Raw genomic sequence first — 23,600 nt, 5'->3', positions numbered from 1 at the left:
AGTTAAAGGCTCATAAGATGAAAGACCATTCCACACATTACCCCCATCAATCAATGTTGCCACAGTAACGGCTGCCTGTTGCCTAGTAACAGAGCCCTCCTCTCACCTCCAGATACCCACTGCGCCTGCGCGGTGCCGTCAGCTGGTGCTCAGAGGAAGCAGCATCATGGCGGCGGCCGCTAGCAGCGTGCAGTGCAGAGCCTTAAGGAGAGCGATGTTACCGTCTTTAGTGGTGATTCTGGGAGCTACCGGTACCGGGAAGTCCAAGCTGGCGGTGGAGCTCGGAAGACGGCTTCAGGGAGAGATAATCAGCGCTGACTCCATGCAGGTAGGAAGACTGTCAACACGAGGGAGTCCTCGACATGGCAGCCATAATAATGCTCCTGATGACACACTTAGGACTGAAATAAGTCGAGTAGAGCAGAATAACAACAGTTAAATGAATGCAGACCCGAATAGAAAGCTAGCAGGCTGTCGTATATAGCCTAAATCACAAGTCAGACTGTGAAAATGACTGTAAATAGTCACTAAAATGCGATTATTCCTCTACCACGACCAGTTAAAGGTCTGCACTGACTCCTATCCAACACTAAAACACCTTAAATCCCTACAACAAGACAAACATCCTATTAACATACATGCACATACACAGTCTGTCTTTCTTTAGTATGTATCTCTTAAAGGACAGATATAAAGACACACACACACACAAAGGAAATGGAGAACATTATTATAACAACTCATATCAGCTGTACTTTTTTCCTCTCCTTCTGTCCTCCTATCTTATATCTCTTGGTCATATAGTTTAAAAAGACAACAACAGGGCTATAATTCAATATTTTTGGGGCTTTCAGTGACATGCATGGCAATGTGATCTCAAGATGCAAGGTATCTCAATTGAGATGATTTATTCAAGTTTAGTGAGGGAGTGAGGTGCAAACCATTTAGAGAACATTATTGTTATTGCTAGTTTTGTGTGACGTCACCATACAAGCCTGTTCAGTGAAATCCTGAAGTTAATTTCTATGATAATTAAAAGATAAGATATGTCTGAAATGTCACAGCGGCAAAAGAAGTACAAGACTGGATGCATAGATAAGTAACTAGAATACACTACGCATTTTAGACATCTGCTATATACAATATGAAGCATGAAAAATAAGAATAAAAGGTACTATACAAGCCAGACAGAAGTAGTAACCATAAAGTGTATTGTGTAAATAATCACTATTAAATTGAAGAAGTACAGTACATTGCAGTAAATAACTGAATACAAGCTGGCAGGCTGTCATCTAAACTGTGAAAATGACTGTAAATAGTCACTAAAATTCGACTATTCCTCTTCCAGGAACAGTTAAAGGTCTGCACTGACTCGTATCCAACACTAAAAACACCTTAGGTCCCTGAGACAACAAGACAAACATCCTCTTAAATACATGATGCAGCACAGAGTGTCTTTCTTTAGAGGCCAGTTAAAGTCATTTAAAGGAAAGATAAACTCCTTTAAGTCATTCAGAAAAAACACACACACAAAGGAAATGGAGAACATTATTAACAACTCATATCAGCTGGTCTTTTTCCTCACCTTCTGTCCTCCTTATCTTATATCTCTTGGTCATATAGTGAAGACTTTAAAAAGACAACAACAGGGCTATAATTCCGGAGTCTCTCCTCCTCTGCTTGCTTGCCTTCAGTCATACACCGCGCGCGTTCTCGCTCCACACACTGCAGGAGAGTTAGTTTAGCTCTGAGAATATCTAGTGAATGTACAGTGGAGGTTTGTGCAGAAATAAATGCTGCAGCTCCTCCAGACCAACAGAGGTTTCCCGTGTCTTGTGAAGTGGCGGGGCTCCGCAGCAAGAAACGTTATCGTCTCCCTGCGGGCGCAGTCGGGAGACAATAACATTTCTCTTCCTGCTTCAGCCCCGGCACCGACCCGCTTTTCCTGCTTCAGCCTCCGGGGCTGAAGCAGGAAAAGCCAACACTAGGATCAGCATTGATTCATGGAGAGACCTTCGTCTGGTCAGCTAACATTACTGCCAAGCAGCTGAAATATAGAGTGATATTGTGGTTTTATTTTTTTTTTATTCATGTCTATTTAGAGCGAGCAAGCGCGAGCCCGACGCTGACTTTCGTTGACTTAACGGCCACAGGTGTTGCTGCTAACAAGCATTTCTGAAAGTTACAAATAGTCCCTTTAATGTTATTGCTAGTTTGGTGTGACATCACCATACAATATGAAGCATGGAAAATAATAATAAAAGGTACTATACAAGCCAGACAAAAGTAGTAATCATAAAGTGTATTGTGTAAATAATCACTAATAAATTGAAGAAATACATTGCAGTAAATAACTGAATACAAACATTGCACTTGGATGAATGGAATCAGACAGGTAAGGTGTCCTGTGTTTTCAGATAACAGTGTTGGCAGCATGAAATACACTTATTGCAGAGACAAATGTTTAATATGTTATTATATGTTATTTAACAGAGGATATTTAAGCAAAATTATCTCCATAATATACTGGAAATTAAAATAAATGGTACTTTCCCTGGAGGATAAATGCAATGGAGATCATGAAATATACTCTTTAAGTCACATTACTTTTTTAGATGAAGGTAAAATATTATAATGTAAGTAGGTAATGAAAACATTGTCATCACGATATCTATAGAAAATAAAAAAAAAAATTAATAATAATAATAATGCCATCAGTCAAATTCATCTCTAACATTGTTTATTGTGTGTTTTTGTTTCCTTTTTTTTTTTTTGCAGATGAATTACACTAAAAATAAGAGTGTAGGGAATTGGAGAGAGAGTCTGTAACCATAACTGTAAATATAATGTGATTTAAGAGGTGCTGGATTATTTACAGAATATTATCAAATGTGTATTAAAATATCAATATTTCATTTTTAAAATATCACATTGTTATTGTCAACGCCGGTATATCACGACACCCCTAACTGTGAGTAATTTGTTTAGATACTGTAATATAGCAGCGTGTCTCTGGGCTAATTAAAGCAAAGTAAAAAATGAATGGAGATCAGTGATGACTTAGTATCTACACACCGTAAAGATATTTATTGGTTCATTCATCTCGGCGTCTTTTATTGCTAATCCAGTAACAGTAAAAACAATCATATTCAACAGGAAGTAGTTAAAGGTTTATATGATAAGCAGTGAGATCTCAGAGCTGTATGACGACAGATGACTGTGTTGAAATCACAGGATAGTGTGTGTGTGTGTGTGTTTGTGTCAACGCAGTGACATTTAAAAAAACTCAGGTTTGCATCTCTTTGCTCCTCTCTCTCCCTCTCTCCCTCTCTCCCTCTCTCTCTCTCTCTCTCTCTCTCTCTCTCAGCCCCGCCCTCCCTTTTTTGGTTCTCAGGCTCCGTTGCCGCAGCAACCAGAGGGCACGCACACAAAAGGAAAGGTTGGGTACAGGTTCGAGCCTGGGTCACACTAGAGAGTGGACACGTACAGCAACTCCACTTTATCCCTATCAGCCAGCAGTGATGCCTCTGACTGCAGAATTCACCCAACCACATCGTGTTCACTCTTTCATCACCTTGCTCCTGTTTCATCACCATCTTTCTTCTTCCCACCTCTTGGTTCTGCATTGTCCTTGAGAGTGTGTGTGTGTCCCTGCGGGGAGCGCCCTCTTCCAGCAGTCACCTGGTAGGCTACTGGGTAAACTGGGTTACGCTAATAACATTTCAGCCCAGAATATCTCAACGACCAACGAGCCCTGGTGGAGAAAAAACAAGTGGCCTAGTTACGGCACGGCAGCCCCAGCCTATCTCCACAATCCCTGGCCTTGTTGCTACCCTCTTGTTGGTGTGTGTGACAGCGAGAGAGAGAGAGACATGCAGACATGGAGTGAGTGAGAAAGAGACTGCTTATGTGAGAATGAGGCTGTGTATAGGCTAGAGCTGCCCTGTGTTGTCTTTGGGATAGGAAACAGTCTGGTCTTGTTTGGGAGAAAGCAGCATTGTGCTGAGCTGGTGCATATTCAGCGCCGTGCTACGCCGGCCCAGCAGCTGATAGTGAATGGGCACGCTGTGGCCACTGGGAAGTGTCTATTGTCCCGGGGAGAATTGGTTCCCACACTCCCTAACACTCCTATTGTGTTCTGATCACCCCCTCCTCGCCCTGGCCCATGCCCTCAACCCACAGTTCATTGGACATGCAGGGGGATATTATTCCCTCATTAAATGAACATGCTATCTATGGCACACACACAAAGTGCTCGGCTGTACTGTCGGTGAATGGGGCACCGCCAAATAGTGTAAAACCCGTGGTTCCCAAAGTGGGGGTCCAGGGAGCAGCGGGGGTCCCTACAGAGGCTTCCAGCAAAAAACGTCACTGTTCTCTCACTCCTGGGAATTATGGGAAAACGTGTGCGTGCACAGTGTGATTTTACGTTTTACAGCTCTCACTGTACCTATCGCCTCACTTATATATAGCATAATTGTGTCACCAGGTAGTTGTGAGCCTGTGAAGTCTCAAATTAGCCAGTTATGTAAAGTATTTTTTATTTCAGGCACAGATAATGAGTGTTCTGTGCATCATATTCCCAATTAGATTAATCCAGAACTGAGTTAGTAGTACAGTACGTCATATGCTTTACTAAATTTAACTGGACTCTTTGGCCCTTGAACATTTAATTCCCTGAGATTCCTTTTCTTTGTAGTGCGAACTTACCAGTAGTAGTTTGAAAAAAAAGATTGGATTCATTTTCTCTGTCTATTTTGCAGTAGAATTTGATTGTAGGGTTCAATGTTCATGGTTTTTTGGGGTCAGAAATCTACTTGCCCAAAGACAATTTTTATTTGCCCCTATACAGATTGTTTTATTTATTAGTGGTTATCAAATAACAACAAAGAACAAAGTTAATTGTCTTTTTTAATCTTTATATAAGTAAATTAATCTGGAGTTTTGCCCACATCTTCTCTAACGCCACACAGCTAAACTCCTGTTTCCAGGATAATTAAAAATGCTCGCTTTGTGCTTCAGCTCATACACCTTGTCTTTGCCTGTCGCCATGTTCTCGTGAGTTCTCGATCGATACTGTGCACGTGCATCTCTCAACGGAGATGAGAAGGAAGCGAGATGGCTTGCTCCGTATCTACATCCATCATCAGCTCCAGGAAACGCCCGGGGTGAAGGTGGCTCGTGGCTCCGACCGTGAGCTTTGCCGCACCCCTCGCCCGGTCGTTGCCACTTCCTGGGGCCGTTTGTGCTCGCTGCACCCGCTCTCCCTGCAGGGAGGGACGGGGCTCCCGGTGCGACTGTCCACCGGGGCGGATTGTCCTCAGTGCGAGGTGTCTGCGGAGATGTCGTCAAACCATCCGACCCGTCTTGAAACGCGGGCCCCGTCTCGTTTACCATGCTTGTGTATGACTTTTCTGCTGTGTCATCACCATTATGAGTAATTTATTTACAAGAGCACTAAATTGTTTACAAGAGGACAAAGTTAAAAAATGGCGGCTCGACTTCAACAATTTCAAATCGACTGAAGGATCACTGACACTGATTCAACTCATCGACTTTCAGGAGGCAGCCCTAGTCTATATGTTGTGTATAATGTGGCTTGTGTCTCTGGCTTTTTTTGAGAATAGTTGGAGGATGCAAAAACTGTAAAATCCTGGTAGTGTGTGCGTGTAGGACTGTGGGTAAGAGTTAGGATATACGGAGATGCAACCTTAAAGTTAGAGCAGATAAAACTTTTACAGCCAAAGTTTACAACTTGAGAAATGTTTTATAGGCAATAATACGACATCAAGGTCATTTGTTGCACATATGCACAAGTTGTACGAATTAATTGGTCGAATCAGGCTTTTGATTAGCCGTAATGGACGGACATTTGTTAATCAAGTGTCACCTCAGGGGAGAGGACGATTTATCCCCGGCACTGCTGCCACTTTGCAAAGCATTATTGGTAATATGAAACATTTGACATGGGCAGTGACGGTAAGGGGATAAAGTGAGGGCACTTCAGAGGTGATTCATGCGAGGAGTGCTCCGACTGAAACATTAGAGCAGTTTACTCAGAGCTGTGATCATCGTTCAAACGCCGCCGTGTTTATGTTCTGCTGCACATCAGTGAAATATACTGTGGAGTTGACTGACCGTCTCTCTCTCTTCATTTTAAGGATATTGGCAGCTGCTGGGATAGTGTGCAGACTGTCCATGTCTCTCTTTATCATCTTGTCTGTCGCTTCATCAATCTTGACATATGCAACTAAAGTGTACTTAGTAATTTGAAGGATCTGAGTAATTAAATATGTACTGGAATTTTGTAATATTGTGATTAATTTTAAGGTGCGCAACAACGTCTCAGATATTTTAGTTTCTCAGGAACACTTGAACGCACCAGCAAGGATGAGTTTTTTAAAAAACAGTCTCTGTTTCAAAGTTTCAAGTGTCCGGAAGGTTTATTGAAATTAAACAGTGAAATGAATGGAAAACAGTTAAAGGTCCAACATGAATCTAAATTGATCATTAGTGATGCAAAGTCTACTCTAGATTTTGAATAAATTGGCTAAATCACACAAGCATGATTTTGTTAATACCTCATAAAAGATGTGAATTATTCAACACTTTCCTCCGAACAAAGTTTGTGCATGTTTTTTTGAGCAGATTTCTCATGCTTACTCGCTGTCACCTGTTCAATGCATTAACTAATAACACATTGTTGCCACAAAATAAATCGCTTCACTGCGTGCGGGGTGTAAAAAAAAGGGGGCGTGTTTGAGTTATGTGTGGGCAGGGCTTTGGGGGTATCCCACTAAAGGGCCATCGGAGGTCCTAAAGGTCAATTTAACAGGTCATGCACATGTATGCACCATCATTTCAGCTTGTGGGACTGTTTGGAAGTATTGGTGACCAGTGACCCTTTTTGCTTTTTGGCATTTATGAAAGAAGGAGTGTCTCAAAGATGACATGAGCAGTTGAGAATGGCGACAAAGGGAGACAATTTGTCAGGCTTGTGGTTTTGTGTTGGATGTGAGAAATTGGCCTGAACAGCAGGAATGCTGTCATATGTCATCTTGACCCTTAATGGTCCCATAAAAGTGGAGCAAAGGAGGTCTTCTTTGTAAAAACGCCAAGGGCTGATTTGCCTTTTAAGTCGTAAATTTGGAAATGTGATGGTTATGTGGCCAACTGATTTGACCGCTGTGGGGGGGGGGGGGGCTTATTCTTTCAAAGGTTACGCTTCTTATTGGCCAGAGGTTGTTACACACACACATATACACCAACTGCTTATCTACGTATTAAACACATCCTACACTCCAACGCTGTGCCGCTATGTGTTATATCCCTCTAATTCGCTCGCAGTCATCCCTCCTCCTCCTTTCTCTCTCTCTGTCCATGTCTCTCTCTCTCTCTCCCCCTCCCACTGTCTCTCTATCTGTCTGGTGTGGCTATGACCTGTCTGGGCTTTGACGTATCTGTTTGTATTGTAACTCAGGCGATGCTGCCTCCCACATCCGATTTATGATGCATCTTTTTAAGCAATCTAAGCCTATGTAGGAGCGAGCCAGAAAAGCAGGGCTGATTAACTCCTATTTTTGTTGTGTGTGCGTGTGCGCTTGTGTGTGTGTGTGTAAATATGCAGTCTGCGGGTGTGGTGATGCGGTCACCGCTACAGTAAAGCAGCGAGGGAGAGGAGGATGGCAGGATGGAGGAGGAGAAGGAGGAGGAGGAAGAGGAGGGGGGGAACAACGCCATGAATGATTTATTAGTCTGGCATTACTGGGCCATTCCCTACAGAGAGAGGAGAGGAAGATGGAGGGATAAATTGTTGAAGGATGGTGCCTTGAGGGGGAAGGAGAGAAGGGGTAAAAAGAGAAAATAGGCGGGTAGGTATTCTGTGGTAAGTGTAATTGAGGAAAGGATTCAGAGGGAAGGATAAAAATAAAAGCAGCGCAGCTTACAGTTTGGCTGTTGGATGTGTAAAGGGCAGTCCGTGTCCAGGGGTCAGAACAAGGACGGACTGTACTGTGTTCCTCTCTGGACCAGAGTTGACTGACTGCTATTGTTTTTGACCAAAGCTTTCAACATTTTGGCATTTTATGGCAATATATTTTGTCTCTACAAATTTCATAAAAAAAATCTCAGATTACTTTTTTCCTTTTTTTTATTTTTATTTTTTATTTTGAATAAAAGCCACTGAAATGTAATTTAATCATCATAGGATCACTGAAACCACAATTATTAAAGGAGCAGTGTGTAGCATTTAGGTGGATCTATTGGCTGAAATGGAATATAATATTAATAAGTATGTTTTCTTCAGTGTATAATCACCTGAATTTAAGAATCGTTGTATTTTCGTTACCTGAGATTGAGTTGTTTATATCTACATCTATAGGGAGCGGATCCTCTTCAGGAGCTAGCCGCCATGTTTCTACAGTAGCCCAGAATGGACAAACCAAACACTGGCTCTAGATAAGGCCATACGCATTTTTTGCAAGATGTTGCCAAATCCTACACACTGCACCTTTTGGTGAAATGAAAATTGTAGCACATTGTAGGCCTTTGGTGAAGAACTGACTTTTATTATTGAATAATTAATACCTCCAATACTGATACTCAAACTCAGGGCATCAGTTAATACGGAGTACAGATCTGACACCAGTGATTAAAAATATCACAATATAGCATGTTTGTTGTTATTCGATAAATAAATAGTCTATATGAAATAACCACATGGTTTTGCAAACAACTGTGTGAATTAAATACTTGGCAAATGAAAAGTACTGAGTATTTTCTCATTTAATTAAGAACTTTAGTGCAATCAGATTTTCTGAGAAATTTCAATTAGTACTGTATGTGCTTGTTATTATCTATGTAGATGATGTAATTGTGTATCACGATATCTCGATATCTGATTTTAATCACGATATGATTCCATTGAAAGATGATGAATTATCATATTGAATTATCGCCTAGCCCTAATTGCGCATCAACGTGATAACGCCAGACACACCAGCATGCCCTCCCCATCCTAAAGGCCGGATCATACCAGCGTTTAAAACAGCAACATTTTGTGCTGAAAGTGAGTCGCTCCAGTCTAATCGGATTGACCGGCTCGGAGAAGTAAATGTTTTGCGTCAAATTCAACTTGGTGAAGTTTGACCCACGAATTTGCACAGTTAACCAATTGCAAGCTGTCTTGACAGTGCTGACCTTTTGAGGGAACAGACCGTACGTGCCGGACTATTTCTTGGCCGCGCCTAGTAAGTTTTTGTCTTGTTGTGACTGCGAGGTCCGCAGGCAACCAGTGAAGACTTCCATTTTATTAAATGATTAAACATACAAGACATACCGTGTCAATTAGTGAGCTTTGGAGGTGCTGTTAGGTGGATTTTGTTACCTTTGGACAGAGCCAGGCTAGCAGTTTCCTCCTGTTGTCCAGTCTTTGTGCTAAGCGAACTAACTGTCTACACAAGGTGTAGCTTCACGACAGATATGAGAGAGGCATCAATCTTCTCATCGAACTTGTCTCGGCAAGAAAGCAAATGAGCATATTTCCCGAAATGTCTTTAAATCAACGGAGTGGAATAGAAAACTGTATCTGGATCAGTAACATCTTGCCGATACTCGATTTGCTCAATTAGGTCTGTACCTGCGAGTGCATTCCCTACATGATTATGGAAAGAAAAGCTAACGTTTCAGATCTTTTACATGGAAGCGTTAGCTTTATTTTGGTCTGTTCTGGCCATCACTGGTCAGAAATAGTCATTTTGCAAGTACATAAACTACCAATACTGGCAAACTGATACATTGGTCTAACACTGAAAGGTCTGCTTTATCCCCCTTTTATTTGCTTTTGGCTTTCTCTGAATCTTATTTCATGTCTCAATGAGTGTTTGTTCTCTCCGTCTCTTTCTTTTTTCCTCACCCCTCTCTGTCTCTCTTGCCCTCTTTCTTTCATTTGCCCATGCTCCCCCCTTATTTATGTGGCAGAGGAACAGCTGTCTCGTGCAGGGCGTAAGGTTTGCCAGGCAGGCCGGCTGCAGGCTCTGCGGCGCTTGAACACTGAGCTCATTGTCTCACACACACACACGCACGCACACACACGCACACACACACACACACACACACACACACACACACACACACACACACATTCCTCCCTCACTCACACACAAGCCACACGGTCACATCCATTCACATCCATTTAAAAGCGAGACAGGAAGGAGTAGGCAGCTGAACCCACATTAGCTCGGTTACCATTGAAGTATATCACCATGAATTATGACGATTGGAATTAGAAAAACTGAATGTGATGAGCGGCATCTCTGAAACATTTCCTCAAAACACGGCTTACGCCTCCTTGATTATTTTTCATTGATAATGAAATGACTCAACACATTAAGGTCGGAAGTTGAAATGTCTTTTCACCTCCAGGCGGCAGCCTCCGTGTCTGAGAAGTGAAGCCAATGCTGAAGTGCCTTAAACTTGCATTCTTTCTAATAGCCAGCAGGGGGCGACTCCTCTGGTTACAAAAAGAAGTCTGATTGTACAGAAGTCTATGAGAAAATGAGCCTACTTCTCACTTGATTTATTACCTCAGTAAACATTGTAAACATTAATTTATGGTCTCAGTTGCTAGTTTCAAGTCTTCTTCAATACAGCATGATGTTCATTTAGTAAATTATGGTCCCATTTAGAGTCAAATAGACCATAAAGCAGGGGATGCTTTAGGGCGTGGCTACTTTGTGATGGACAGGTCGCTACCACAGCATCGTCCAGTCTTCATGAAAGTTAATTATAACAGTTTGGTCGCTTAAAAGCCCACAAACCAATGGGTGACGTCACGGTGACTACGTCCACTTCTTATAAACAGTATGTGTTCACTTAGAAATATCGCGAATGCTGGCATTTCCACGTATATGCCGTCAACACCGATCATTGATAGAAAACTGATGATTGCTTTCACTTATTTGGTCCTCAGACAGCGTGAAATATGACCAGCATTAGCTGAAACCAAAGAACAACTCAGCACTAATCAATTCTCCCTCCACTTTGCGTCATCTTTTTGTCTCTATTCTACATCTTCCCTCTGACCCAGACAAAACAAAAATGTCAGATTTAATTTGCGTCATTTGAAATGTTTACCTAAAACAATGCTTTGACCGTCATTCAGTCTCCTCCTTTTATTGTGACATTTTCTTTCAGTTTCCTCCAGAGGACATGTGTAAACACAATTAGCTGTGTTGATTGTTATCTTTTGATTCCTTTATGACTCTGAGCTCGAACATCGCCGCAATTTGTAGCTCATTTCCACCGCCCCGACTGGAAGTCTTCCTCATTTTCCCTCTCATTTGCAGTTCCCCCCTCGCAGCATTTTTCTCCTCACATCTTCCACTCAAGTGGCTCTTTTCATTTTTTCTGATTTACAGTACACTCCGCGGTCTTCTTCTGCCTGCTCTTACTCTCGGGTCTCCTTGCCCTCGTTAAGGCGAAATTAAAAATCACAATCTGTTTTTGCAAAAACTCTCGCACGAGAACGCACAAATGTACAGTGAGGATGGTGGTTACATAACGGTTCGCTGTGGTTCTCTCAGTGGCAGGTGAGACAACGTGAGAGGGCTTGTGAGGAGGAGGAGGAGGAGAGGAAACTTCACAACTACTGGACAGAAAGAGGCCAGTTTTGGGAGATCCGGGGGGTTGTTAGCGTGGAAGAAGTGTGGAAGAAACGATGGAGATTAAAGGAGGAGATCGGGGTAAAAAAGGTCCCTTTAGTAGCTGTTCCGTATCTATCAGTCATATCACATGAACTTCTTAGGCAGATGGAGTTTGCCCAGTTCTCATGAAATCAAAACCTTTAATCCATCACCAGTAGTTTTACTTGTAGTTGAGTAATATTTCAGTAACTCTGTGTGTGTTTTAAAAAGAGCTTTCGTCTTTTCACCATGTGAGGAAGTGCGTTAATCTGAGAGTTGTGTGGCTCAAAATGAAACACACGTGACCCTTACTCACTACAGAAGCATCATAAAATGCAGCAACTACTCGACAGCTTCTAGCATAGACAACAACGTCAGCAACGCCTGTAATTCGTTATTCATGTGTGAATTAACAACTGGTGGTCGCACGGTAATCATGACTGATGCTGTTTGTTTGCTTCCGGAAAAGCGTCACGTGACAGTGGCGTGACGAATCGGGGAAGGACACATCGTAACCGATCTAATCGAGAAGCGAACGTGGCTGTCTGCGTTACGGGTTTTCAAAAGGTCTCCGTTTCTGCCCGTTACAGACTAAAAACCAACCCCGGTGTTTTTTAAACTAAAACACCATTAGCAGCTTTTTCCAAACGTTTTAGGGGTTATAAAACGTTAGATTGGGGTGGACGCTAGGCATAAACGCAGCAAAAGTTCTGCGTTTTAAAGCGTATTAGTGTGGATGTAGCCTAAGCGTATCTCTGTACACACACACACACACTCACCTGATGCCAACCTTTATCTCCGAGCATCTCTATATCTGTCTATTTCTCACCATCATTCTGCCCTCCTTCTGCTACCTGTCATTCTGTCTTCACTGTACAATCTGCGCGAGTGTGTGTATGTGTGTAAGAGAGAGAGAGAGAGCAGCGATGGCAAAGGAGGGGTGGTGGTGGCGGTGGTGGATAATGTGTGCATATTTGTCGGGGAGCATCCTGTTCTCTCTAACAAGTACACAGCGCTCTTCTGTCTCCTCTCCTGTCTGTTCATTTCCTTTTTCTCTCTTTCTTTCCAAAAAACCCTTCCAAACCTTCATTTTTTTCTCCATCTCCCTTCATCTGTCCATCCATCCATCCATGCATCCATCCCTCCCCTGGCCGACAGCGGTGTCGTGCAGAGAGGCCGTGAATAATTCATCCGGCCGGGTTGTTTTGCCCTGCCCTGCTCCACACTTTTGGCTCGCCGCGGCGCTGAGGAGCATTTGGTTGAAGTACACGCGACCCACGCACACACACACACGCTTTCACCAAAGGATGTGATCAATAACCTGCACAGCTGTATTGATCACCCAGGGCATGTATGTTGGGTTAAACAGCCTGTAATGTTGTTGCCTTGAAATCTAAGATTTAGACTACTGGGAGATGCTTGGTAACCACGTTAGGAGGCATTTAAGAGGATTTGGGCACGCCTTGCAGCACAAAATACTTCCTATGCTGAAAAACTAATAAAACTGTCTGGTTCTCGCTTGCATGTACTGCTTTACTCTGACAGGACACAAAACATATACAAATATGTTAAAAAAAAAGACATTTCACACTAATTAAAAAATAGAGTTTCTGAGACTTTGTATCCTCCATTCTGGTGACTTTTAAAGAATGAAAATAGTAAAGTAAGTGCACTGCAACAGCATTTTTATGTTAATTAGCTCACTTAAAGTTTATTTCTAATTCTCAGTAAAGGAAACTGAGTAAATTGCCCCTCTGGCGTGAGCTCGTGTGAATCTCTGGCGTGAACCTGCACCTGCTTGAGCATTTCTTTCTCTTGGTACTCTCCGTCTCTCACTCACTGAAGGCTCTTCAGGCACAATGTGACAACGGCACCACTGCCCTCTGAAACCCGTTATTTTCAATTACTTGCGCCGCGTCACGACCGCTTTTCACTGCGTTCGAGAGGGCAGTGAAAAAAGGAAGTCTCCCGGGAAAATCAGGAGGGTTGGAAAGTATGAATATAATATTAATAATCATGTTTTCTTACTGTATAATCAACTGAAAATAAGAATCGCTGCTACACGCCATTCAAAAGCAGCTACAGAGCGACGACCCGCATTCGCGAAGAGCGACCACGCGCCTATCTTGCTGAGGTCAAAGTATGTAAACAAACTATGACGCATGCCCCCAGTAATGCGAGGCGTCTTTTTTTGTTGTTTCTCTCTTCTTTCCTGAGCACCTGACATTTTGAAAGTTTACTGGCGGGAGGGGAGGGACTGGCTGGATGTTAAACTTTCGATCTTACATAAGCGTGACACAACAAACTTTTTTTTTGCATTATAGGGAGGTAAAGCAAAATCATTTTCGAACGAAGGAAGGAAAGAAGGAAAATTAGGAAGATACTGACCCATCTCATCTTTCCACTACTCCATGTCTCAGACTCTCAGCTGACCTAACTTTACACAGATCCTGAAGAGGCTCTGAAAAACAAAGAATCGTAACTTTCCACAATGCATCGTTTGTCTTCAAATTTTCATTTTCACAGAGGAAAAAATAAGCTCACGAGTTAAAGTCAAGAGTGACTTCATTCATCCATTATTTCATGGTGTAAAAATAATACTCGTGTGTTCATTTGGGATTGTGCTTCAGACCCAATAGCCGGGTGACTGCTTATAATTAAAGGACTGTATTTTCCTACTCTGAATTATTGAACAACAGAGCGCTTCACCACTCTCTTTCTTTTAACTCAATTCAAACGCTGAATCCAACCAGAGGCTTCAGCCTGCCGGTAAAATTGTTTGTGAAGTTTTTTTGACTCATAAAGTTTTCCTGGCAACTTCAGGCTGATTCACCGCTTTCTGAGCCACACACACATACTTTGAATGGTTGATGGTAGACTACACACAGATGCTGTGCAGAGGACGGGGTCATAGAGGTGTATTTACATGATGAATGAGGGGAAATGTTGATATGTGGACATCTACAACCTCATTATTGATGTTGTACGCTGCAAAATCGATAAAGGTGCAGTCAAACTATTGTACTAGCATGGCTTAGAATAAATGCTGCTCCATCTACTCTCAATTACATACAATTGTTTTGAACCCATCAGGTGACAGATGAACCATCTCTGCCATGCATTTCCTCTTGTTTTGGTCACGTTGCTGCACGGTAAATGTACCAATTCCATGTTTCTGAACCGCTCTGTTACTTTTGACCTTTGACCTCACCATGATCCCACTCTGCAGTTACCAACCAGTTCACCATATCTGCATCTCTTGTAGTATTTTAAAATGATCCGCATACCGGATGGCATCAAAAAAAAAATTCTCAAATACACCAGTTTTTATTGAATAAGGTGTTAGCAGCTTGTCAGCAACCTCTGTCAGCTGCTTCACAATAAAAGATGAAAAAGAAGAGCAGAGAAAACAAACCGCAGCGACTCCTACAATTATGCAGGAGCTACAAATCTACTGAAAGCTGCAATTAGTGTGTCACCTTTTATTATATTTGAATCACTTCCCATGTTGATCCAGTCGCCCCTCAGTGGTGCGATACCATCCCACGTTGCCAACAATAGGGCTGCAAGTAACGATTGTTTTCATTGTCGATTTAATCTAACGATTATTTTCTTGATTAATCGATTAGTTGTTTGGTCTATAAAATGTCAGAAAATGGTGAAAAATGTCCATCAGTGTTTCCCAAAGTCCAAGATGACGTCCTCAAATGTCTTGTTTTGTACCCCAACTCAAAGATATTCAGTTTACTGTCACAGAGGAGTAAAGAAACCAGAAAATATTCACATCGAAGAAGCTGGAATCAGAGAATTTTTACTTTTTTTTTTTTTCTTAAATCACTCAAAGGATTGGGATAAAGGATTTTGTCTTTATCATCCAGCCCTAGACTGGAGTAACATATATTGGATGGTAATAGCAAAGAGCATAAAAGTGTAAATACACTCGAGGCACAATATTCTTGTCTTGCAAACCAAATGTAAAGGTTAACAAAAGTGTAAATGTGTCTCCAGTCCATATATCAAAGGCAGAAACAGACATTAGTCTTAGAGTGCAGATCCATTCAGGAAGTACGGATAAAGGAGCCTCATCAGAGAGGGGTTTTCAGAATAATCAAGTACATGGAACAAAGGAAAACAAGGACAGAAAAAGGCCCTATAGAAAGACGAGTTAGAATCTGCATCTGGAGACATCTTTTTAAATCTCTCCACTCTTGACTCTGTGTGTGTGTTTGTGTGTCTGAGAGTGAAAATCATGACGGACTGCTGTATGACACCCAGCTGTCAAATTCCACGAGGGAGCCCCCTCGCTGGGTGATGATAGAAATGGACAGAGGAGGTGTGGATCATAATTTGCAGGAACGGTCAGAGCCATTTCACATGGGCGACATACAGCGCTCATCATTCCTTCCTCAATAACAGCCTGCTTCCAGCTTTTGACATTGATGAATACACACACACACACACCCTACCACTTAGCACAGATTTCAATCTTGGGTCCGGTTTGTTTTATGGACTATTTTTTTCATTGTCCGGGGATTCATGCTTTCTAGGACAAAGAACTTCCATTAAACGTCCAATCTTAGAGTGCATTAATGTTGAGCATTTTATGTAACTGCTGTTGGAATTTATAATTTTAGCTCATTCATATATATGTTCGTATTAGGGATGTCACAATACCAGAAGTGTAGTAGTCGATAACAAGACCAGTAAAATTCTACAATTCTCGATACCACTGTAAAAAACAAAAGTAAAACAATAAATCCCATGTACTTCAACATACACTCCTTTATTACCGTTTCCATACTGGTTTTTGTTGGGAAGTTAAAAGGGTCATAATTCCCCCTCTATTATATATTTTATAATGCTGTGAAAACATCTTCAAACACCTGGATTTATTCAAGTTTCTCACCAAAAACTACATTGTACAAGATTACATTTGAACATATCATGATAACGTTAGAATTTACTTTCGCCCAATACTCATTTTTACTGAATAGAGCCTGAATACATCATAATGTAGCACCTCCTGCAAGGAGTATAAAAAGCGAAGAGACAAAACTCTAAACTATATTTATAATATTTTATTGTTCAACACAGGCCATTTTGGTAGAATATGACAATATAATAGAAATCATTAAGTTTTACTTTTGTACGTCACTTTTTAGGCCGACTTTTTACTGGCGTCTGGTAGTCGCTTTCAGTCCAAAATGGCGGAAGCGTAGCTTTGCTGCTGGGTGCTGATGTTGCAATGGAACATACAATTGACTTTAGCTTCTTAGCAATATACGTTCTTTGCCTCCCGTGTTGAAATCGTCAGGACGAGAGCTAGTTAACGCTAGCTGTTAGCAGCTAGTAAGCAACTCAATCCTGCATGGAGCTAACAGCTAAAATGAACCAGCACCAGCCGATTTCAACATATTTGACGCCATATAAAAATAAATTAAATTGAACACAGATATGTTGTTTGCAATGTAGCGTTATCAGTGGAAAAATTAGGTTGCGTCCCCTGGATGTGTCGATAGTGAGCGTACTGCGTCCCAAACACATTTTCTATTGTCCCTAAGATGACGTGACGCCGTTAGTCTTGAGCCCCGACGGTACCTGCGATACTGTAGAAAAACGAGTATCGTCATGTTTTTAGAAATTTGGCATCGACTTGGTACCGAAGTATCTGTTCTTGTGATATCCCTAGTTCTTATGTTATTGTAATTATACCTGCCTATTAAAGCATTTCTTCTTTTATGATGATTCTCATTCACTTTATCATGTTTTTGTGGTTTCTTTTGCATCCCCTTCAGGTGTACCAGGGCCTCGACATCATCACCAACAAGGTGACGGCTGAGGAGTGCGCTCAGTGCAGACATCACATGATCAGCTTTGTGGACCCGTTGATCAGCAGCTACACGGTGGTGGACTTCAGGAACAAAGCCCTGGCTCTAATATCCTTTTCCTGGAAATGTGTGAAAGCAGTGGAACAATATTTTCCGTAACATCTCTCCACACGTCGTCACATCTTCCCTACCAGATTATTAACTGCGGGGAAAAGAATTCAGTCAATTTGACTTTTACTAATTGGTCTGAATGTGTGTGTGTGTGTGTGTGTGTGTGTGTGTGTGTGGAAGAGGATCTGCCATGTCTTCGTTTTGTCAGCATGTCTCGCTGCAGATGTTGCACTGAAAATGAGAAGAGAGAGATCACTAGAGACGATATTTATAGAGGAGTCTGCGCGTCTACACACACACACACACACACACACACACACACACACACATACACACACACACACACACACATACTTTGGGCAGTCACACCCTCCCGCAGACACCGGCCGTCACACAGATGTGGAGAGGGGAGGCGATAACTAGAGACGGTATTAATAGATCAGGAAAGCATGCGCACGCACACACACACACACACACATACACTCACACTCACACTCACCAGTGCGGCGAGGGGCTGCGGTATAGCTCCAAGAATAGGCTCAGTGCTGCGCGAGCTCGCTGGTGGGAAGAGGGAGAAATGGAAAGAGATGAATACAGATTAGTGGGGATAGAAGCGAGGTGGAGGATTTTAAACTGTCGAGCAGGAAAGAGAGACGATGGAGGGGAAAAAGAGGAAGGAGTGCAAAGACGCAGCACCTAGTGACGCATCATCAGCTATCAATCCTTCACTCAACATGCCATTCACATAAACTCCCCTGTCTAAACCCCCTCTCCTCTGTTTCTCCTTCATTGCTCTCAATCTTCCAGCCTTCTTTCTGTTTTCCCTCCCTCGAAATTTTCCTTGCCGTTTGTCAGTTATCACCCCCTCTCTCTCTCTCTCTCTCTCTCTCTCTCTCTCTCTCCCATCTCCCGCTCTTTGCTTCTGCAAACACAGTGATGCAGCCCTCGCTGGCGTATGTGTAAGAGAGAGAGAGAGAGAGGGGAGGTGAGCAACGATGGCTGATGAGCCTTTATCTTGTTTGAGTGGTTATTTGATTATCCCCGAGTAGAGAAGGTGGGCGAGGAAGGGAGGTAGAGAGAGAAGGAAAGGTGCAAGATGAGAGCAGATGCGACAGAAAAGGAGACAGTAAAGGGAAATAAGGTGTGGCAGGCAGGCTGTCTGTGTGAGCAGGAAGGTCTTTAAATTACAATATTGATATTTTTGTGTTGATTTAGAAGGTGAAGCAAGCTGTTGGCAGATATTGAGTTTGTGACATTATCGAGTCTTTTGCTGCAACTAATGATTTTTTTTTCCATTATCAATTAATCAATTACTAATTTGGTTTGTAGAATTTTAGAAAATAGTGAAAAATGCATACCAGAACTCTCCTGCCGCTCACATCTTCAAATTGTGTGTTCAAAATGTATTCAGTTTGCTATCATACAAAGGTGATTTCCATCCTGGAGGTCAGGACCCCCCCCCCGCTAGTGTGTCACAGGATAAATCCGAGGGGTCATGAGATGATTAATGGGGTAGGAAAGAACAAAAAACACAAACAAAAATTATTTTTTTCTTATCCTTAGTCGCATAAAATTGTATTCCTATTGCTCAATATCACAAATTATTTGCTTTTTTTGTGAAATATAGGATAGTTTAAACTCTTCAGGTCTTAACTTAAATTAATAATTGAATATCAAAATTGTTGCAGAGCAAATTTCTCAGTCGACTAATTGTTTTAGCTCTGATTGACTTAATATATTGGTTCGATGGGCACCCTAATGCGTAGTTCACACTACATGATTTTTGCCCTTATTTACCCCAGCAGTTTTTTTAGAGCTTCCCGACAAAAGCCTCAGATCAGCAGCAAATCTGCGTTGGCTCGGCACTCGCACATCGGTGCTCGACAATATGTGTGAACTGTTGAAAGATGTGAGCCGAGAGGCTTGTCGGTGCATCGCAGCGACATTCCAGATCTCTAAATATCTGGACCTGTTGGGGAGCTACATCCAATGAGAGCATGGGTTGAGGGGAAACCTGCAGGAGGGGTCGCCTGTAAGAATAGGAGCTTTACTGTATGTGCTGCATTTGCAACAATGACCAAAGTTGTTGATGCACCTAGGATGTTTGCATGAATAAACCCATAACACATGACTGATCTGCGTAGGGGAAATAGTAAAAACGTATTAAATGTAATATATATTTTTTTATTATTATGTGAACATGTGTGCCAATGACAACATCAACAAGCACCGTGTCACTTCTTGCGTGTGTTTTCGTGACATGATGTAGTTTGGAGACCCCTGTCTCCAGTCAGTCATGTAGTGTGAAAACCACAACGACCAAAGACGATTAAAGACTCCCTATTACAAGACAGCAAGTTGTGTAGTGTGAACAGTAAAGCGATCTGACGACTTGGAAAGTAGAGACTGTGTATGTACCTCATACACTTTATATTAAATGACCACTGTTCGAGTGTATCATCATATCAACCACACTGGACTGAGTTACTGTAAATGATGACAAGAGGAAGAAATCCACTGAGCGGCGATGCTCTGATCTTAATACTGCTGTTGCAGTTCTCTTTATAATGTTACAGCCTGTTATTGACCTTAAGTGGTATTGTTGTTGTTCATCAAGTATTCTGCTGAGGCTCGTCTTTTATGGGTCATGTCATTACAGGGACAGTTCCAGCATGTTGAAGTTCTTGGTTTACTCCCTGGACACTGTTTTGCAACACTTCTGTCATGATCTATTACTCAATGTTCCTTTTTTAACATTGTTTTTCAAGTTAAATATTCTGAAACAAACTTACTCCCTCTGAAGATGAGACTGTCAACCCAATGCCACATTAACCCTCTGAGACCCGCGATCCCGACCCACTCTACTGTCTTTCAGAGACTGTAGCAGGTTCAGTTTTAAAGCCAGTGAAGATACAGATATATGAAACTATAGAAAACCAAAGGAATCCACTGGTATCATGTTATGCTAGCTAGTTGGGAAGGACCCTTGACCTCTGACCTCAAGATATATGAAAATGGGTTCAATGGGTACCCACGAGTCTCCCCTTTGCAGACATGCCCACTTTATGATAATAACAGTTCTGATCGGTCAGGAATAGACGTGGTTTTAAATATTAATAGCTATTTCCAGACTATGTGAGCTAATACAGACAAGAAACCTGATTCTCCTTTACAAGAATTCTCTACATGTTTACAGTCAGGCAGGTAAACTCATTAAAATTTGCAATAATTAAGATTAGTGTATATGATGGAAGAGACTGTGCAAAACACACTTTTCTTTGTACTTTATTTTTGCACTTTATAAAAATTCACTGAATCAGCAGAATTTCAGTTTGAGTTGAATATTTACAGCAAATGATGAAAGAAATAAGAAGAAATGAATGAATATTATTTATTTATTGTATTTAATTAGATGTTCATTATTATGCACTGATTGTGGGAGAACTGGATCACCCAGATCGAACCCGTGCGTTCCACAACAGTAGACAACACTGACTACTGAGGTGGCGCTGAGAGCTCAAGCCCTCGCATTCATTCAGAAGGAAAAAGTCAATTTTTCCTTCAAGATGAATGACACATTGAAGACGTTTTTTATCTATAGGATAAGTCCAATTATTCACTATATGTGGGATAAACCGGAGCTCCCGGAGAAAACCCATAAACCACCTTACCACCTTACCACTTTACCACCTCGTCATGGCGGCGAGCATAGAAGAGAAGCACCTGCACATGCAGGACCTCTGTCTCGGTGGTGCCATCAGGTGACCTTTGACGGCGGAGGCGATACGCTCTCCGACTGCCGGTTTACCCCCTTTCAAGGACACTAGCACCCACATCGCATTGCCCCACGTCTTAATCAGGTCCCGGTAAATGGCCTTTTCGAGGTTTTCCAATGCTTCTGGGCTGGAATCGAAATCGAGACCCTCGACTTCGGCCCACGTTTGTTCAAAAAGGCGCTGGATGATGTCCTGGACGTTTGAAAGGGTCCAGGTCACTTTTGCCTTCTTGAAGATCCGCGTGACCAGCCTCTCCAAGATCACCATGACGCAGTTTTTTTTTTTGTTCGTTCCGCACTCGCCGTGCATAGTCATCACGACTCTTCGTCACGGATACCGGGGCAGACGGTGCAGCGATTGCCAAAGGTTTCTTGGCCCTGGGCTTAGTCCCCAGTATGGCGTGTCTCATAGTGTCGACGAGGTCGTTGGACTGAAAGATCTGCCACCATCTGGAAAGACACAGAAAACCGAGCACCTTCCGCTGCAAGTCGGCGCGCATGTTGGCACGTCTCACCGGCTCGGGGATGATCTCTGGCCCATGTGTGATGTGTGTGTAGAGGAGATCACTTAAGACCTTTGTGAACTCCAAGACTCGACCGGGGGCAATGTTTATGAGTGGAGCGCCAAGTCCCAGAAGATCGCGGTTTTCTGGTTGTTTCATCAGATCGTTAATCTTCTTTGTGAGAGACTTTGCCGACTCCCGGCTCTGAACTTTGGAGCCCCGGTGGAATCTTTTTCTCATCTGTGCCACAATGCGATGGATGCACGTTTTGGCAAAGCACTTCGCCAAAAGCTTCTTAATTTTGCTTCTGATGCTTTTCTTGGAGCGTTTGCTCTTCTGCGCCGACGGAGTCTGTCTTAGAGCATCTTCGGCGATACTCCGAGCAATTTCTTCCGCGACGTCTTCAATCTCTCGAGAGTTTTGAGACTGCAGCAACGTGTACTCAGAGTCCGGCACGTCAACCAAGAGAGGTTCGGTGATGTCGTTCAACTGCTTTTTGATGATGATTGTGACATACATGATGTCTTTCATCTCAATCACGACGTCCGACGAAGGCGTCGCCGCATGGCGGACTTCGGCGTCTGAGGGTTCCGGTTCCACATCCGATTCCTCGCAGATGGTCCTCTGCTTGCGCGGGCGAGGCGAGAACACCGACTTCATCTTGCCGATGAACGCCTGGCACATTTTGCAGGCGTGCAGAATCATGCTGTTGAGTCTGCTGGGAGGAGTGAGGCGCTGGACTATGCCCTCGGGGCTGGAGAGGGCACTTCGGACGCTCTCCGAAACCTCTTCAGAGATCAATGTCGTCAAGCTTTTGGAGCTCGGACACTGAACCGAGACGTCGACGCCCAGAGCTTCGGCAAAACCATGAGAGATTGTGTCGCCCAGATTGATTTGGACGTCGTCCTCAGACGCCAGGGTCCTGCTCCCGAGAGATTTCAGGAAAGCTTTTGTCAAGGCCGCTGTCATGTCCAACAGCAACTCTCCCATCATGGTCATAGTGGCGTCGTCGGGGCTGCCGGATTTCAAAAGTCCCCACTGATCCGCTGTCATCCCCTTAAAGAAGGAGTTGAGCAGCTTGGAAACAATGCGACGGACGTTGAACTCGGGCATGATGGCTTCTGGCTGGGAAGTTCTTGATGATACCATGATGCTGATTTATGGTCAATTCTTGTCGATGCTTCGTGGTTTTTGGAGAGAAATTCACTGCTTCTCTCAGTAGATAGTCTGATGAGTGAAAATAATGGTTAGTTGCAGCCCTAATTATTATTACCTAACATGTAAGCTGCATTTAAATGTTGAGGCTCATTTTAACTGCTTCATATACTGTTGGGAGGTTTAATCTAAAGCAATGCATTCATAAACTTCATACCTCTTTCTCTTGAGACAACTGCTTCTCTCAGTCGATGTGTTTCGTCTGATCGAGTCTTCAGATTCAACTACAGTTGTGTGATTCTGGGACTCTCTCCTGAATGTTACTCCTTTATGATGTCACCGCTCCTTTATGATGTCACAACTGGTGTCACCACTCCTTTAATCCATCACAGTGTTCCATCTAGTGATGTCACCATGCAGTGATGATGTCACCACTGCTGTGATGTCACACTCCTTTAATCCATCAGTGTTCCATCTAGTGATGTCACGATGCAGTGATGATGTCACCACTGCTGTGATGTCACCACTGCTGTGATGTCACCCAAAC

General features: G+C 42.7%; 1 protein-coding gene across 2 annotated transcripts in view; it reads left to right on the top strand.

The window, feature by feature from the left end:
- Positions 1–65: 65 nt before the first annotated feature.
- Positions 66–23,600, top strand: part of trit1 (tRNA isopentenyltransferase 1) — a 48,134-nt gene continuing 24,599 nt past the window's right edge. The window contains exons 1-2 of one of the 2 annotated variants that reach the window (XM_037795379.1): positions 66–328; positions 17,477–17,617. In XM_037795379.1, coding sequence (XP_037651307.1) covers positions 167–328; positions 17,477–17,617 — 303 coding nt within the window. In that variant the 5' untranslated portion in view covers positions 66–166. The remainder of the gene's footprint in view (positions 329–17,476; positions 17,618–23,600) is intronic. The other variant, XM_037795378.1, reaches the window with a different exon arrangement.

This window comes from Sebastes umbrosus, chromosome 15 (assembly GCF_015220745.1).
Source record: "Sebastes umbrosus isolate fSebUmb1 chromosome 15, fSebUmb1.pri, whole genome shotgun sequence".
NCBI lineage: Eukaryota > Metazoa > Chordata > Actinopteri > Perciformes > Sebastidae > Sebastes > Sebastes umbrosus.
The sequence above is the reverse complement of the archived record's forward strand: the minus strand, read 5'-3'. Positions and strand labels throughout refer to the sequence as shown.